The sequence below is a fragment of the Xenopus laevis genome, chromosome 6S (genome assembly GCF_017654675.1).
Source record: "Xenopus laevis strain J_2021 chromosome 6S, Xenopus_laevis_v10.1, whole genome shotgun sequence".
Taxonomy (NCBI): Eukaryota; Metazoa; Chordata; class Amphibia; order Anura; family Pipidae; genus Xenopus; species Xenopus laevis.
Window position 1 is genome coordinate 114,010,443 of NC_054382.1, and position 17,485 is coordinate 114,027,927.

Sequence of the window (17,485 nt, forward strand, 5' to 3'; positions counted from 1 at the left end):
CCCAACAGGTTGGTTATGCTTCAAATAAGGATTAATTATGTTTTAGTGTAATTTGGGTCTCCATGTCTTTAATCTACCAAAATAAAATGTAAACATTAATTAAACCCAATAGGATTGTTTTGTCTCCAATAAGTATTCATTGTATCTTAGCTGGGATCAAGTACAAGGAACTGCTTTGTTATTACAGACAAAAAGGAAAGCAAGTTTAAACATTTTAATTATTTCATTAAAATGGAGTCTATGGGAGATGGCCTTCCAGTAATTTGGAGCTATCAGGATAACGAGTTTCTGGATAACGGACCACAAACCTGTACTGTTTTATCTATTAAATTCCAATTCGACCCATTGAAATTTATGAAAAAAAAATGTTCAAACTCGGATGAATTAAATTGGCCTGAAAAATCAAATTAAATTTGATTCGAATTTGAATAACTTGATTCAAGTTTTTTTGCTGAAAAAAACTTGAATGTCAGGAAGGTTGCAAACAACTCCAAATTGATCCCTGGACCTCTCCCATTGACTTAAACAGCAATTTGGCAGGTTTTAGTTGGCGAATAGTCAAATTTGAGTTCTTAAAGGGGCCGAGTATGATAAATCTCGAAAATCAAATACAGTTTTTTTTTTTGTTTTTTTTTTAAATTCGAATTTTCAATGTGACCCTTGATAAATCTGCACCATAGTTTGTATACTCGGTTCAAGTAAATATTGTACGTTTAAAGTTAGATATTGTCTTAAAAGGTCTGGTGAAGAAGGACATTACCCAGAGCTAACAGTGTTTTGTGAGGAACGGCTTGGGAATTTAGCTCCTCAGAGTCGTGCTTTGCGGAAAGACAAACCCCCGGCCACTGCTGCTGACTTCTCATTAGAAGACTGGAGGAATATTGATAATGATTTAAAGGTATTGTACAATTTAATATGCCCACAGTATTGTGAGTAAAATGTTCACTATATTTAGTTTTGGCAGGTTTATCAACAGTTGAATTTAAATTTTTTCAACTATTCTGTGCTGAAACTGACAAATTAAAGTTTGCTAAATTCTGTTATGATGATCATCTTTGATGATGATATATGATGATATTTATGTAGTGCCAAAAATTTTAAACTTTTTTTTTTTTTTTTTTTACAGGAATGGTTGGTGGATATAAAAATGAAGGCGCAAAATGAATCCGTTATTCAACCTGACACAGAAAATCTTCCATCTGTACGGAGTTACCATAGTCTCCCCGCTGACAAAAAAGTAGGCTTTTAATACGGACTCATCGGTTGCTTCTGGAACCATAATCTAAGAAATACAGACATTTATGCACTTGTAATGAGAACCTTTAACTTTCTGCTCTGTTAATAAATTTTCCTATGTAATACCAGGCAGTCATAGAAGGGGTAATTTATTATTGTGAAGAAGAAGAGGATAATACTTATTTAATTTTAAAAAATATAAAGGAAGAAAACAGTACAGGTGCCCTCTTAACTAGCCCTTGATAGAGAAATAAATGCCAGATTAAACATAATTATACATAAGATGTATTTTTCTCTAAATAACTAAAGGCATGTAAAGAGGCCCATTTATCAAAGGTCGAATTTCGAGTTCATGTGGATTTTTTTTAATTCGAATATACTAACAATTGGACCGAGAGGTTATGTAAGAAAATATTTGAATGTCGAATATTCGATCATATGGTTTCAACCCGAAAATCGAATCTTATTCAATTTATATTTGATTTTATACGAATCAAATTTTTCTCCCGAAAAAAAACAAACTTGAATGTCAGGAAGGCAATTAATATCTCCAAATGGCTCAATGGACCTCTGCCATTGAGTTGTAAATGATCTCGGCAGGTTTTAGGTGGCGAATATTCAAATGAGCTGTGATAAATCTCACCTTTGAATTTACATTCGATCAGGGGGATTGAAAGTTGAATGTGTGAATTTTGAAACTCGAAAATTCAAATTTGAATTTACTATTCGACTATTGATAAATCTGCCCCAAAATGAAACCTTTACAATGTGAGGTGTTTGGGTAAAATTTCCCCTTCAAAGATTTTTCAGATCCCTTATGTTACTATGATTTTGTTTCAGTCTGCTGGCATGGTAAATTAATATGTAAAATGTCCACCCTGTATTATAGTTGGGCTCAGATACATCCCCAAGAACCTGAATGATATTAAAGCGATACTGTCATGGGAAAAAACATTTTTTTCAAAATGAATCCGTTAATAGTGCTGCTCCAGTAGAATTCTGCACTGAAATCCATTTCTCGAAATAGCAAACAGATTTTTTTTTATATTCAATTTTGAAATCTGACATGGGGCTAGACATTTTGTCAATTTCCCAGCTGCCCCAGGTCATGTGACTTGTGCCTGCACTTTAGGAGAGAAATGCTTTCTGGCAGGCTGCTGTTTTTCCTTCTCAATGTAACTGAATGTGTCTCAGTGGGACATGGGTTTGTTCTTAGATCTACCAGGCAGCTGTTATCTTGTGTTAGGGAGCTGTTATCTGGTTACCTTCCCATTGTTCTTTTGTTTGGCTGCTGGGGGGAAAAGGGAGGGGGAGATATCACTCCAACTTGCAGTACAGCAGTAAAGAGTGATTGAAGTTTATCAGAGCACAAGTCTCATGACTTGAGGCAGCTGGGAAATTGACAATATGTCTAGCCCCATGTCAGATTTCAAAACTGAATATAAAAAAATCAGTTTGCTCTTTTGAGAAATGGATTTCAGTGCAGAATTCTGCTGGAGCAGCACTATTAACTGATTTATTTTGAAAATTTTTTTTCCCATGACAGTATCCCTTTAAATAGAGCCTTCCGTTCTAGCTAAAGGCAATTTTATTAATTTTTTACATTTTCAACTCCTCTGTCCTTATTTCCACTATCATTGCAGCAGAGAGGGAAAGAGAAAACAGGTGTGAGCAAAAAAGTCCCACGAGACTATAGAGACTGGGATAGGTAAGTGTGGAGATTGTGTCGTTATTTTATAAAATTAGCATGCTGAATAGATTATTTATATAATTTTTTTTTTTTTTAAGGTCCTCTGCTGTTCTCACTCTATACTACTCTCCTAGACAAACATATTCAGTCATTTGGACTTAAGTACCACCTTTATGCTGATGACCCCAAACTCCATTTCTCTACACTTGACTTCTCTCTCCTTCTGGCTTTTCCAAAGTTACAGGCATGGGTGGATTAACGCATAGGCTAGCCTAGGCTATAGCCTAGGGGCCCATAGTGGTCAGGGGCCCATAGTGGTCATAGGCCCATAGTGGTCAGGGCCCCATGGGTTTTTTTTTATTTTGAAATTTTTTTTTTTTTCTTTAAAAAAAAAAAAAGTCATCATGCACTGTAGCTGCTTGGTGCTTGCCGATGCTTACTGCTGGCTGGGAGAAAATTTAGGTAAGGCGCCCGGGTGCTGCATGTCATGTCCCTGCAAATGTCTCTAAAGCCGGGCTGTCTTCTGCATTATTGGCGAACACCAGTGATGTCACTGGTGTGCACCGAAGCAGATGCATCACACTTCTTGCCTAAATCTAGCTATATCTTGCCTTAATCCTGCCTGTTTCTATATGCCTTATGTTTCTAATGTGCCCTAACACTTTACTTTGTAAATTGTTAATTTATTGTAAGATCCTTGTTCATTATAAATTAACATAAAGCACTGTTTAATGAGCTGGCACTATCGGGATAATGATGCTTTGTCATTCACTTACAAACAAAGATCAGTTACAAACATACATTGGCACACGGGTGCAGCTTATACTTTCCATGGAACCTGAACCCTTAGAGGCATATTTATCAAGGGTTGAATTTCGAATTCATGTGAGTTTTTTTTTTTTTTTTTTTTTTTTTTTTAAGCTCACATGAATTAGATTTTCCTCGAAATTCGATTGGGGGGTCATTTACTGAAAAAAAATCGAATATGAAAAACTCGGACGAATTTTACCGACAAGAAAACTCGATTCAAGTTTTTTCTCCGAAAAACATCTCCAAATTGGTCACTGGACTTCTGCCATTTAATTCGGCAGGTTTTAGGTGGCGAATAGTCGAATTCCAATTCTTAAAGGGCCAGAGTATGAAAAAAACTCCAATCGAGTTTGGTTAATTCCCTAGTCGAATTTGACAGTTTTTTTTTGAAAATTTGAATTTTCAATTCAACCCTTAATAAATCTGCCCCTTACTATATAATCATTTTACCTTTTTTTCCATTTGTATTTGACTGTAAATATTAAGAACTATATTTATAGTTATTTTCTTCTTGCTGTGAGTTCCCTAACAATTATAATGGGATCACTTAGTTGCAGAGAAGAAAGGGCAGTTAACCTGGGCCACCAGGTTCAGAATGGCTTTTTACCTGTACAGTGTCCTTGGTAAAAGTCGGAATTGCTTATTGCAATCATTTTTGCAGTCTTCTAGCTGTTTTTTCCCTCTTTTTTTCTAGTCCAGTATTTATTCACTTTACTTCCATTTTATGTTTTAGATTTGATGTAGAGAAAGAGTTGTCCCAAGTTGAAGATGATGCTGAGAGAAAGGAACAATCAAAAACAATAACACATTCTAAAACATCAGCTATTAAGAAAACCATAAACGCAGCAGGTGGGTAGTATTTTTGTTTGTGATACTTCTGCAGAAGCGCGCTATTCCCTTTGTGGGTCAATTACACAAATGATTATATTTAACATCCACTGAAAACAAAGTGTCAGACTCAGCTCTTAACACCTTCAAGTACTGGCAATAGAAATCTCATCATGAGGCCAGTATAGATGTACTGATACTTTTCTTGCCTGTAACCTGTGCCTGTAGACTGGGATTCAAAATAGGTCCTGTTATTTTAAGTATACAGAGGTCCAAACAGCAGCCCACTAAATAGTGACTGTGTATGACATCTTATAGCAGCCCCACTGGCATTTTCCAGATCCACATATTGCCAGTCCTAACTGTAACCGTGTTTGAAGGTGTTTACAGTGGGTGAAATGCATCAAAATTGTCAAAACAATACTTCTATATCCTAGGCCTAGCTGCTAAACCACTACCGATTTATAGGATTGTGACTATAGAGACACACAACCATTTGCAGGAGTTGTGTGCTGCTGCCTTTTTTTTGGAGTCTCCTACAGAACCCAATTTGCAAATCTTATTTTTAAGGATAGTATGTTTCATTTTATTAAAAGAGTTGTTCACCTTTGAGTTAACTTGTACCATGATGTAGAGAGTGATATTCTGAAACAATTTGCAATTAGTTTTCATTTTTTATAATTTGTGGTTTCTGAGTTATTTAGCTTTTTATTCAGCAGCTCTCCAGTTTGCAATTTCAGCAATCTGGTTGCTAGGGTCTAAATTACCCTAGCAACCATGCACTGATTAAAATAAGAGGCTGGAATATGAATAGGAGAGAGACTGAATTAAAAGCTGAGTAATAACAAATATCAATAAAAAAATATTTTTAGCTTTACAGAGCATTTGTTTTAGATGGGGTCATTGACCCCCATTTGAAAACTGAAAAACGTTAATTAATTAAACTATTAAAAAAAAATGAAGACCAATTGAAAAGTTGCTTAGTATTAGCCATTGTACACATTCTAACATAAGAAAAGTTAAAGGGATTCTGTCATTATTTTTATGGTGTAGTTTATTTCTAAATTAGAAATAATAACCAGGATTTCAGTTGCGTCATGTTGCAATTAAGGTAGAATACATCTGGGTGTATTCTACCTTAATTACCCTAGCAATTGTGCATATACACAAGTTTTAATCATCAGGTTGGGAGCACTGGGGATTGGTGCATGGGAAATTTAAAAAACAATTGTATCTCATGATCAGCCCCAGAGCTTCCGAACAAATGCGAGTGTGGTTTGACTTCATGCCGCCCCCTAAAATCCTGCTGCCCTAGACCCGGGCCTTGGTGGCCTTTCCACAAATCCAGGCCTGGCTCTGCCGCACTTTGCACAACTTCCTCATACATGAATTTGCAGCGTATACGCTTATTAATCACGATGCAAAGTTACATCTCAGCCAACGAACGCTGGCGAAGTTTCGCCAGTGAAAATTTATCAGAGCGAGCATTTCAAAGTGACCTTTCGCTAGTGTTACTTTCTTCCTAGTGAAACTTCGTTAACACACTTACACTTAGGTCATTTTGAATAGGGCAGGTACATATAGGTCATATATATGTCTTTATTAGAGATGTTGGTGAAATTGCTTGAAGTGGCCACTTATTAAAAAATATCCAAGGAAGCAAAATAAAGACAAGATTAGATTCTCTTATGCCCTAGACATGAGCCCACCCTAAAACAAATGTGGCATTCCCCTCAAATGGTTAAAAAAATATATACAGTATATTTAAAGGGGAAGGAAACTTAGTCGGCGCATAAACCCCACCCCCCCACCCGTTTGTTGCCCACCCTCCCTCCTCCCCCCTGGCCTACCCGTCCCGCTGGGCAAATGCCCCTAACTTGTTACTTACCCTTCTGCGCAGGTCCAGTCCAGGGAGTTCACAGACGACATCTTCTTCCACGCGATCTTCTTCCTGCTGTGAACGGCGTTTTGGCGCATGCACAGTAGGATCATTTCGCCAACACGGATCTACTGCGCATGCGCGAAAAGTCACGCGCATGCGCAGTAGATCGTACCGGCGAAATGATCCTACTGCGCATGCGCCGTTCAAAGCAGGAAGAAGCTCGCGTGGAAGAAGATGTCGTCTGTGAACTCCTTAGACTGGACCTGTGCAGAAGGGTAAGTAACAAGTTAGGGGCATTTGCCCAGCGGGACGGGTAGGCCAGGGGGGAGGAGGGAGGGTGGGCAACAAACGGGTGGGGGGGTGGGGTTTTTGCGAAGGAAACCGACTAGGTTTCCTTCCCCTTTAAGCATAATCCCACTGTAAAATGTGAAAAAACGCCTTTTTCGCATACAGGATATGATGTCACTGACATAAGATTGAGGAGGATGTAGATGAATCTTATCAATTCACCAGGTAAAACATGACGAAGCAGACTCTGGCGAAAGGGTTACGTAGTGGAAAATTCGCACTTTGATTAATTTGCAGAGTTAATATCGTTCGCCTGAGCAAAAATTATCTGGCAAAAGGGTGCAAAAGATTGTTAGTTCTGAGCTCTCTCAATAGCGAATCCTCTACGCCTTTTATTAAACTGGCGATGTCCCTGCCATTTACCCTTTAGTAAATTTGCCCCAATGTCTTTTGTTGTTGGGTCAAAAAAAAGTGTTTTTTTTTGTACAGAAAGCATATTTTTAAAAGGCTAAAAATCAGTGGCTGGAAACAAATCAGGGACCTCATTCCTACTGTGTCTCTTACCACATGGCACTTAAGGGGCAAAATTATCAAGGGTCGAATTTTGAATTTATGGGAGTATTTTAAAATTCCCATGAACTCGAAATTCATCTAAATACTGTATATTAAAAAAAAAAATAGAATTTTCAAAATTCGGGTGAATAGGATTGACCCAAAAACTAGATTCGAATTTGATTCAAGTATTAAAAACTCGATTTGAGTTTTTTCTCCGAAAAAAACCTCGAAAGTCAGGAAGGCTGCATAAAACTCCAAATTGATCCCATTGACTAAAACTGCAATTCCGCAGGTTTTAGGTGGCGAATAGTCGAATTCGAGTTCTTAAAGGGCCAGAGTATAATGGGGAAAAAAAATTTAAATTGAATTTTAACAATTACCTAGTCGAATTTAATTTAACAGTTTTGGCCATAAAAAAAACTTTGAATTTTCAATTCGACCCTTGATAAATCTGCCCATTAATCTCTGTATATTTTAATTTATTTATTATACTTGTCCTCCCTGTGTGTACTTTTCCATATTGTCACATTGTATAGCATAATGTTTCTTAGCACTATATAAATAACGTTATACATATACACAAACATTCATACAATGACGATTAAACACATACAGTAGCTTAAGGAGCAGCTCATATGGATTGTTGGAACTCTGTTGCCAATGCATTCTTATATATACTTTGTAGCTCTCTGCTGTGGGCCCTGCTGTTAATTTTTTTTTTTTGTCTTTTGTAATAAAATCTAATGAACATGATTAACAAGGGATATTAAAAGTAATGATATTTTACAGGTTTGAGCATGACACAAAGAAGATTTATAGCAGAGAATGAGAAAGGAAAGGGAAATGAAGCTTTTAGATCTGGGGACTACCAGGAAGCAATAACGTATTATAGCAGGTAAGCACGTTACTCTGTGAGACAGCTCTATAAAGCAACACAATGCACAGTATCCTAAATTGTATAATTCTAACTTCAGACCTTCCAAATGTGAGAAAGGTATGTGTTCTTCAAAATATATACAATGATTGTGAAGTCCTTACAAGAAGGTTTTGAATACTTTTTTAAATTAAAGGAGAACTGGATTTGGTGCAATTTTTTAAACACTCCCAGTTTATCTCTTGCTTTATACCTTGGGAAAATGTTCCTCTTCTCTAAAAAAAAATGCTCTGGAATGCTATACTGTCCATGTGTCCAGAAGAGGATACCTGGGAAAATCAAAGTACTGTGCATATATGTACTGTGTAGATACGTGTCGTAGATCTTGGCATTTGTAATTATCCTAATATTATAATACTTTTTGATATATATGTGTGTATGTGTGTGTATATATATATATATATATATATATATATATATATATATATATATATATATATATATATATATATATATATATATATATATATATATATATATATATATATATATATATATATATATATATATATATATATATATATACTGCACTTCAGATCAATATCCGTTCCTACTGATGATTCTAACTTAGTGGTGTTAATAAACATACATTTATTACTGCAGTAGGAATTATGGGAATTAGGGATGCACCAGATCCAGGATTCGGTTCGGGATTCGGCCGAAACCTTCTGCCCAGCTGTACCGAATCCTAATTTGCATATGCAAATTAGGGGCGGGGAGGGAGATCGCATGATTTTTTTTCACAAAACAAGGAAGTAAAAAATGTTTTCCCCTTCCCACCCCTAATTTGCATATGTAAATTAGGATTTGGTTCGGTATTCAGCGAATCTCACGCAAAGGATTCGGTGGTTCGCCAAATCCAAAATAGTGGATTCGGTGCATCCCTAATGGGAATCTTCTCCCTTTTCTGTTTTGAGGGGTATCCAACCTATTGTATACTCCTATATATGTATGGAATACTTGAATTGACTAACAGTTTATATAAAATTAAGTGGCATATTAAAGAATCTTTTCAAATTGGGATATACATTTAAGTAAATATTGCCCTTTTAGATTTCTTGATGGTCTGTGTGCTGCCTCAGAGATCACAGATGACCAGAAATACTATAACTCTAACTGTAACAGGAAGAAGTGTGGAAGCAAAAGATAGAACTTTGTCTGTTAATTGGCACGTGACCTAACAAGTATAATTTGTTTGGTATGTTTGTGTGCACCGTGAATCATACGATCCCAGGGGGCTTAATTTTTAATATGGCAGTTTTCTATTTATGATTACCCAATGGCACATTCTACTAGTAAAGTATATTATTATGAAAATGTTTTATTTACATGAAGCAGGATTTTACATATGATTTTATGCAATATATTTTTATAGAGACATGTATTGTTTGATGGGTATAGTTTTCCTTTCAGCCAAATTGCGGGCAGTGGTCTAAAAATAGATAATAAACATAATAAGGACACTCCCCTCTTGTAAAATCTTTACAATCAATTTATTTAATGTACAGTAGATAAAATGCACTTCCAATATTTGCAGTCATCAATAGTGTATAGTAGCACAATAGCAAGATTTAATTTCCGTCAGTGTACCTTCCTAAGATTCAAATCTCCTTCCCAACGTCACTCTTGGCGACTTCTATAGCCGGCAACACCGCTCCTAATTGCAGCCAGTAATGTTATTTATTTGCTGCGATTACAATGTTAGCAAGCATTTTGGGGAGATTTGTTGCCTCTAGTAATGATTTTTTAATGCTGGATATTCCTGTGTTATTGTCCTAAGAAGTTGGACAGCAGTGTTCTGAATCATTTACACTCTACTGCTTACAATTCCAGCCATAGAATAAAGAATGTCCTTATAATATAGAAATTAACTAGTTTTTTTTAATATAAATGAACCACTGTTTTGTGTTTGTATGTGAACCTTGTACATTCATTTACCCTGTTTCTCTTTTAGGAGCATTTCTGTCTTGCCCTCAGCAGCAGCATATAACAACAGAGCACAAGCGGAGATCAAGTTGAATAACTGGCAGAATGCACTGAATGACTGTGAGAGGGTGCTGGAGTTAGATCCTGGAAACACAAAAGGTGAAAAAGAAAATATTTTGTTTAGCAGGATTAATATTTGCAGGCAATAGAGGAACAATAGAGAAAACACATGTAGCCCACCCTTGAGTGTGCTTTAGCTGTGTATATTGCAGTGTGTGAACAGGCTATGGCTGCTATTGCTGTGCCACTGACCTACTGGTACTTTAGTGACTCCCAGTAACTTCCGGTACCTTGGGTTGTTCCAGGTAGAAAGAATCGAGTCACAGAAAGAGGTTTCTTGCAGCAAATTAACTGGTTTATTAACAGGAACAAGATTCACAAGAAATATTCTCAGTCACTTCAGGCACAACAAAGTCAAATGCAGAAATCACAATCCCTCATGAACAGCGTACAAATTACCACACGCCTGGGTAATTTCCTCCTGAGATTTAAAGGAGAACTAAACCGTAAAAATGAATAGGGCTAAAAATGCCATGTTTTATATACTAAACTTTATTGCACCAGCCTAAAGTTTCAGCTTGTCAATAGCAGCAATGATCCAGGACTTCAAACTTGTCACAGGGGGTCACCATCTTGGAAAGTGTCTGTGACACTCACATGCTCAGTGGGCTCTGAGCAGCTGTTGAGAAGCTAAGCTTAGGGCTCGTCACTAATTATCAAGCAGAAAAAGAGGTTAGTCTGTAATAAAAGCTGATGCTATGGGGCGGAATATTAAATGCTGATGCTAGTTGCACTGGTTTCTGTGCTGTCATGTAGTAATTATCTGTTAATTAATTACTAATCAGCCTTAAACTGTGACATTTATATTCTATGTGTGCTGTATATTTTGAGTCGGTCCCTAAGCTCACTAACTGACAGCAGCACAGAGCATGTGCAGTGAATCCGTAGAAAAGAAGATGGCGAGCTACTGGGGCATCTTTGGAGACGCACATCTTCCTTGATAAAGGGCTGTGGTTGCCTTTGGCTGCTACAGAAGGCCAAAAAATAATGTACAATATTTCTAGCCTACTTCATTACTTTAACTTTCCTTGTCCTTTAAGTACTGCTCATAAGGATTCTCAGCATGGGGTCTTGTGCCTTGGCATCCTACTTGGTCCTCAACTCACCCACTGATGTCCCTGAGCTAGTGGATCACATACCGTGGGATATAAAACCCACTATTTTTCCCCGTTGGAACGGCAACTGCTCTCTAAATCTCCTGAGCTTTCCTCTATAATTTTTATTTTTTAACAATAATAAATCTACCACTATCTGGCCTAATCTAAACTTAAACAGATGAACCCTGGACCTGTATCAACCTCACAGAGAGGTGAGGTCCCAGGAAAGACCCTTAGCACATAGGTCTAAACACCTTTATACTTTTACATGCTGCCACCTAGTGGCCAAACCTTGCCTAAAGTAAATCCCAGTGGACCCAGAAAGGGGAGACTTAGCTGCCTGGGCACACTAAAGGACCACTGAGGTGTCCAAATACAAAGGGGAACTGCCTGAGTTACTATACCTAAACTCAGGGTCCCTACACACACTTAGAAATTTTAGGAAAGGGATAGTTCACCTTTAAGTAAACTTTTAGTATGTCATAGAATAAGCAATTCTTAGCAACTTTGAACATTTTTTATAGTTTTAAATGGTTTTCCATCTTATTCGGATTTCCAGACTTCAAATGAGGGTCACTGACCCTGGCAGCCAAAAACCTATTCTCTGTTATGTTCTTAGAGGCTACAATTTTATTTTTATTGTTACCTTTTATTACTAATCTTTTTATTCAAGACCACCTATTCAAAAAAAAATAAAAAAAAATATTCACACAGCTAATTAGTTATTTAGCTAATTAACTTTTAGTATGATCTGAAGAGTGATATTCTTAGACACTTTGCATTTGGTATTCATTTTTTATTATGTGTGTTTTTTTTAATTATTTAAATTTTTGTTCAACAGTTGCCTGGTTGCTAGGACCCTAGCAACCAGGCAACTGTTGAACAAAAATTTAAATAATTAAAAAAAACACACATAATAAAAAATGAATACCAAATGCAAAGTGTCTAAGAATATCACTCTTCAGATCATACTAAAAGTTAATTTAAAGGTGAATAATGCCTTTAACTTTAAGGCTGATTTTCTGTTTTGCATTGATACTTTTTTTTTTCATATTTATGCAAGAAATCATCTATTCGAAAGAGATGTAACTATGCAAAAGTGAGAGTCAGATAGAAGGTGACGGGAGACTATAGAGTTTTGATTGGTGTAGTACAGTGGCAAGCCAACCCTAGTGTGGCTAGAGCATTGAAGAGGAACCTTAGTTTATTGTAACATATGGATTCATCAAGGTATTGTTAGGGCTTAATAACTGCTTTTACTTTATAAACTAGCTTTTTTACGAAGGGCCATAACCCACAAGAACCTAGCCAATTACAAGGCAGCAGAAACCGATTTGAGGAGAGTCTTATGTCGGGAACCAGACAACCCAGTTGCTAAGGTAGGTTTCATTTTAAGCCCATATTTTATATAAAATATTTATGCAAATAATTAAACTGTATACGTTAAATGAATATGATGTTGCAGGAATCGGTTAAAAGGGGTCACATACTTATTCTAGGACTACTCACTTACAGAACATTTGCACCCAAGGGGTTTCTGGTCTCTGAACTGAAGTATGAAACTGTATTTTCACAAGTGCCTCCAATTGGCAGTTTATTTCATAGCATGGAATCTTAACTCTGGCCTTTAAAAGAAAACTATACCAACAAACTATGTAGGTCTCTATAAAATATATATCACATAAAACAGCTTATATGTAAAACCCTGATTCATCATAATATACTTTTTTTTAGTAATATGTGCCATTGGGTAATCATAAATAGAAAACTGCCATTTTAAGTTCTAAGGGCTGCCCTTAGGATGCTACGATTCATGCTGCACACAAACAAGTCAAGGTCACACATACATGTTAGGTCACATGAGCCAATTAATGGACAAAGTTCTGTCTTTTACACCCACGCTTCTTCCTGTTACAGTTAGAGCTCCAGTATTTCTGGTCAGGTGATCTCTGAGGCAGCACACAGACAATAACAAAATGGGGGCTCAAGATAAAAGATGTAAAAGGGCAATATTTATTCAAATATATATACCAGTTTGGTGTGATGCTTCAATAAGCCACTTAAAGGAGAAGAAATACCATTTTACAATTAGAGTTAAAGTTACCCCCAAGTGACTACTTTTACTTACCTGACACCCGGGCCGGTGCTCCTATCAGAAGAAAACTGCACTGGCCCGGGGTGGTTCTAGCGAGCACCACGGAGAGATGACCTTGCTGTTTCTTCGGTTTTTAAATTTCTCGGGGCAGACGCATGCGCAGTAGAATGACAGCCAGCTTTTTTGTTAAAGTTCAGCTTTTTGCTGTACTGCGCATGTGCAGTTGTGAGAAGACCCGAAGAAGCAGGAAGAGGATCTCTTTGTGGTGCTCGCTAGAAGAACCCCGGGCCGGTGCAGTTTTCTGTTGACAGGAGCACCAGCCCAGGGTGTCAGGTAAGTAAAAGTAGTCACTTGGGGGCAGTGCCGGGCAACGCTGGGCAGGCGCCCTAGGCAGGCCCGGCACTCGCAGCGCCTGTATAGTGTGCGCGCATTTGCGCTCGCGTGCGCATGCGCGTATTTGCGCTCGCGTGCGCACGCGCGAATTTGCGCATGCGCAGAAGCGCACAAAGCACAAGAGTCGGCAAGAGAAGGGAACCGGACAACGGGGTAGGCGACAGAGGAGGTACGTGCCTGGCGCCCTCCCAGCTTTGCGCCCTAGGCACGTGCCTACTCAGCCTACTCCTAGTTCCGGCCCTGCTTGGGGGTGCCTAACTTTTTGCACCCCACGTACAAAATGGTATTCCTTCTCCTTTAATATGATGTAAACTATCTGTTGGTTAACTATTTTTTTTAATCCTTACAGAAAGCTTTTACTGATGTTGAGGAGTTGCTGCAGAAGGCAGAGGAAGAAACGCAGAGCAAAGGAAGGAAAATTGTTATTGAGGACATAGAGGGGTCAGATGAAGAATATAACAGACCTTCCAAATGTGAGAAAGGTACGTGTTCTTCAAAATATATATAATAATAGTGAAGCCCTTACAACAAGGTTTTGAATACTTTTCATTTTGGATTTGGTACAATTTGTTAAGCACTCCCGGTGTTTAAAATCTCTTGCTCTCTACCTTGGGCAAATTTTCCTCTTTTCTAAAAAATGCACTTTCCTGGGGTGCTATACTGTCCATGTGTCCAGAAGAGGAGACCTGGGAAAATGAAAGAAGAGTGTCAGTTTGGTTTTGTGCATGTATAGTTAGGGGCCTGAGCCTTATAGCCTCATTTTCTTTTCCCCCTGTACAGGGGCATGCTATAATAATAAAACAGTAGGTTGTACTTGAGCCAAACTAAGATATAATTATTCCTTATTGGGAGTAGAACCAGCCTATTGTGTTTATTTAATGTTTACATGATTTTCTAGTAGACTTAAAGGAAAACTATTCCCCCAAAATGAACACTTAAGCAACAGATAGTTCCTATCATATTAAGTGGCATATTTAAGAATCTTACCATACTGGAATATATATTTAAGTAAATCTTTCCCTTTTACATCTCTTGCCTTGAGCCACCATTTCGTGATGGTCTGTGTGCTGCCTCAGAGATCACCTGACCAGAAATACTGCAGCTCTAACTGTAACAGGAAGAAGTGTGGGAGCAAAAGACACAACTCTGTCTGTTAATTGGCTCATGTGACCTAACATGTATGGTTTGTTGGTATGTTTGTGAGTACAGTGAATCGTACGATCCCAGGGGGCGGCCCTTATTTTTTAAAATGGCAATTTTCTATTTATGATTACCCAATGGCATATACTACTAGAAAAGTATATTATTATGAAAATGGTTTATTTACATGAAGCAGGATTTTACATATGAGCTGTTTAAGTCAATATCTTTTTATAGAGACCTACATTGTTTGGGGGGTATAGTTTTCCTTTAAGGTATGAAGATCTAAACTACGGAAAGATCCGTTATCTGGAACACCCCAGGTCCCGAACATTCTGGATAACAGGTCCCATACCTGTACTAAATATAAATAAAGGAAAGGGCAAGAGAACACTTGAGTCAGATAAAAAAAAACGAACAGCAGAAAAGAGCAATATTACTAGACACTTTGTAACATGTAATGGGGGAGATATAGACTTCCTTTCCATTCAAGGGATAGAGAGAGTAAGATTGGGAGTGAGAGGGGGAGACCATTTAAGCCTTTTAGAAAGGAGAAAGGGGTTTTGGATTTTCCATCTGAGGACACGTTTGCCCTTAGGGCTCAAGTATGAGTTTGATGTTACCTGCTATATCTGAATGAGACAGAACAGAGATTTGCTGTTATTATTCGAAATATCTTTATTAGAGAACCTTCAACAAAAGACGGCTTTTTCATTCTGGCTTTTTATATATATATATATCTATCTTTATAGCTGATGACATCACTAAGAGCCGTTTGTAAGAATATAATTTACAGGAAATTAATGACTTTTGTGTATTATATGGTAAATAAATTACCTCCTATTGTAAAATATAAGGATATTATAAGTCATCGAGGAGTTCCGTGACCATATAAAAGCACGAGGCCAAAGGCCAAGTGCTTTTATAGAGGTCACGGAACTCTGATGATACTTTTGCAAAAGCAAATACTTTTAACTGCTGAAAAATAGCATGACGTGCCATATGTATTAATGCTAGAATTCAAATGGTCATGTGATGTTTTGTAAGCAATATTTGCAAGCCTGCATCTTAATAATACATGGAAGGTAAACAAAATGTACATTGAACATTTTCCTTTAGGCAATTTGACACCAAATACCATGCATATTTCAAGAGAAGGGAAAGGGAAAGCACTTACAAATCTGGGGAAATTACATTTTAAAATATTTGCTAGACAAGTTGCTAGACAGAAAATGTATTATTCATTATATTTGTGCCCAGACTGGTACAGCAGGTCTTAGCATGTGAGTTCATCTCACTTTCAGTTCAGAAACTTTGTAAGAGCCTAATTTAGGGTATTGGTGGATTTGTAAGCTATCTGAAACATTGATGTAACTAGAAGTTTCTGGGCCCAACAGGAACATCATGTTATGGCCCTGACCTGGACCTTTTTTAAAATTAACCTGGAAAGTATCCGGGGATCTGCATGTTATATGGTATGGGCCTCTTAAAATACATACAGAAATGAATAGCATTTTTTACCTTGTACAAGATCCCAACTAAGATTTAGTTTATGGAGATCCAAACTACAAAAAGACCCCTTGTCCAGAAATCCCCAGGTCCTGAGTATTCTGGATAGCAGGTCCCGAATATTCTGGATTACACACCTTCAGTCTAAACCTACATGGCATACAACTGGAAAAGAATGAAATCGTTAAATATTCAGAACCCTGGAAAAAGTCCAGGGCATATTTCCATAATAGTAATCTATTTTATTAAAGGGATTCTGTCATGAATGTTATGATGTAGTTTTTATTTCTAAATGACACTGTTAACACTGCAAATAATTTACTCTACAGTATACAATTTAATTCCTGAACCGGCAAGTGTATTTTTTTAGTTGTAATATTGGTGTGTAGACTCCATCTTGGGTCATTTTGCCTGGTCATGTGCTTTCAGAAAGAGCCAGCACTTTAGGATGAAAATGCTTTCTGGCAGGCTGTTGTTTCTTCTACTCAATGTAACTGAATGTGTCACAGTGGGGCCTGGATTTTACTATTGAGTGCTATTCTTAGATCTAGCAGGCAGCTGTTATCTTGTGCTGATATGCCCACCTCAAGGTGGGCATATCGGAGGGAGATCCGCTCGTTTGGCGACATCGCCAAACGAGCAGATCTATCCATGTATGGGAAATTAACTATATGGGGCACATTTACTAAGCTCGAGTGAATGTACTTCGACCATCGAATAGGCTACTACGACCTTCGACTTCGAATCGCAACGATTCAAACTAAAAATCGTTCGACTATTCGACCATTCGATAGTCGAAGTACTGTCTCTTTAAAAAAAAAACTTGGACTACATACTTCGGCAGTTTAAACTTACCTAGGTTCAATGTTAGCCTATGGGGGGACCTTCCCCATCACTTTTCTAAGCTTTTTTTGATCGAAGAAAAATCCTTCAATCAATCGATTAAAATCCTTCGATCGTAGCATTTGCGCTAAATCCTTCA

The 17,485-nt window shown here is 37.5% G+C and overlaps 1 protein-coding gene across 2 annotated transcripts in view; it reads left to right on the forward strand.

The window, feature by feature from the left end:
• spag1.S (sperm associated antigen 1 S homeolog) overlaps positions 1-17,485 on the forward strand; it is a 57,741-nt gene that overhangs the window by 5,853 nt on the left and 34,403 nt on the right. Inside the window, exons 3-10 of one of the 2 annotated variants that reach the window (XM_018223868.2) lie at positions 739-898; positions 1,127-1,237; positions 2,880-2,944; positions 4,470-4,585; positions 8,079-8,184; positions 10,178-10,308; positions 12,639-12,745; positions 14,204-14,336. In XM_018223868.2, coding sequence (XP_018079357.1) covers positions 739-898; positions 1,127-1,237; positions 2,880-2,944; positions 4,470-4,585; positions 8,079-8,184; positions 10,178-10,308; positions 12,639-12,745; positions 14,204-14,336 — 929 coding nt within the window. The remainder of the gene's footprint in view (positions 1-738; positions 899-1,126; positions 1,238-2,879; positions 2,945-4,469; positions 4,586-8,078; positions 8,185-10,177; positions 10,309-12,638; positions 12,746-14,203; positions 14,337-17,485) is intronic. The other variant, XM_018223869.2, reaches the window with a different exon arrangement.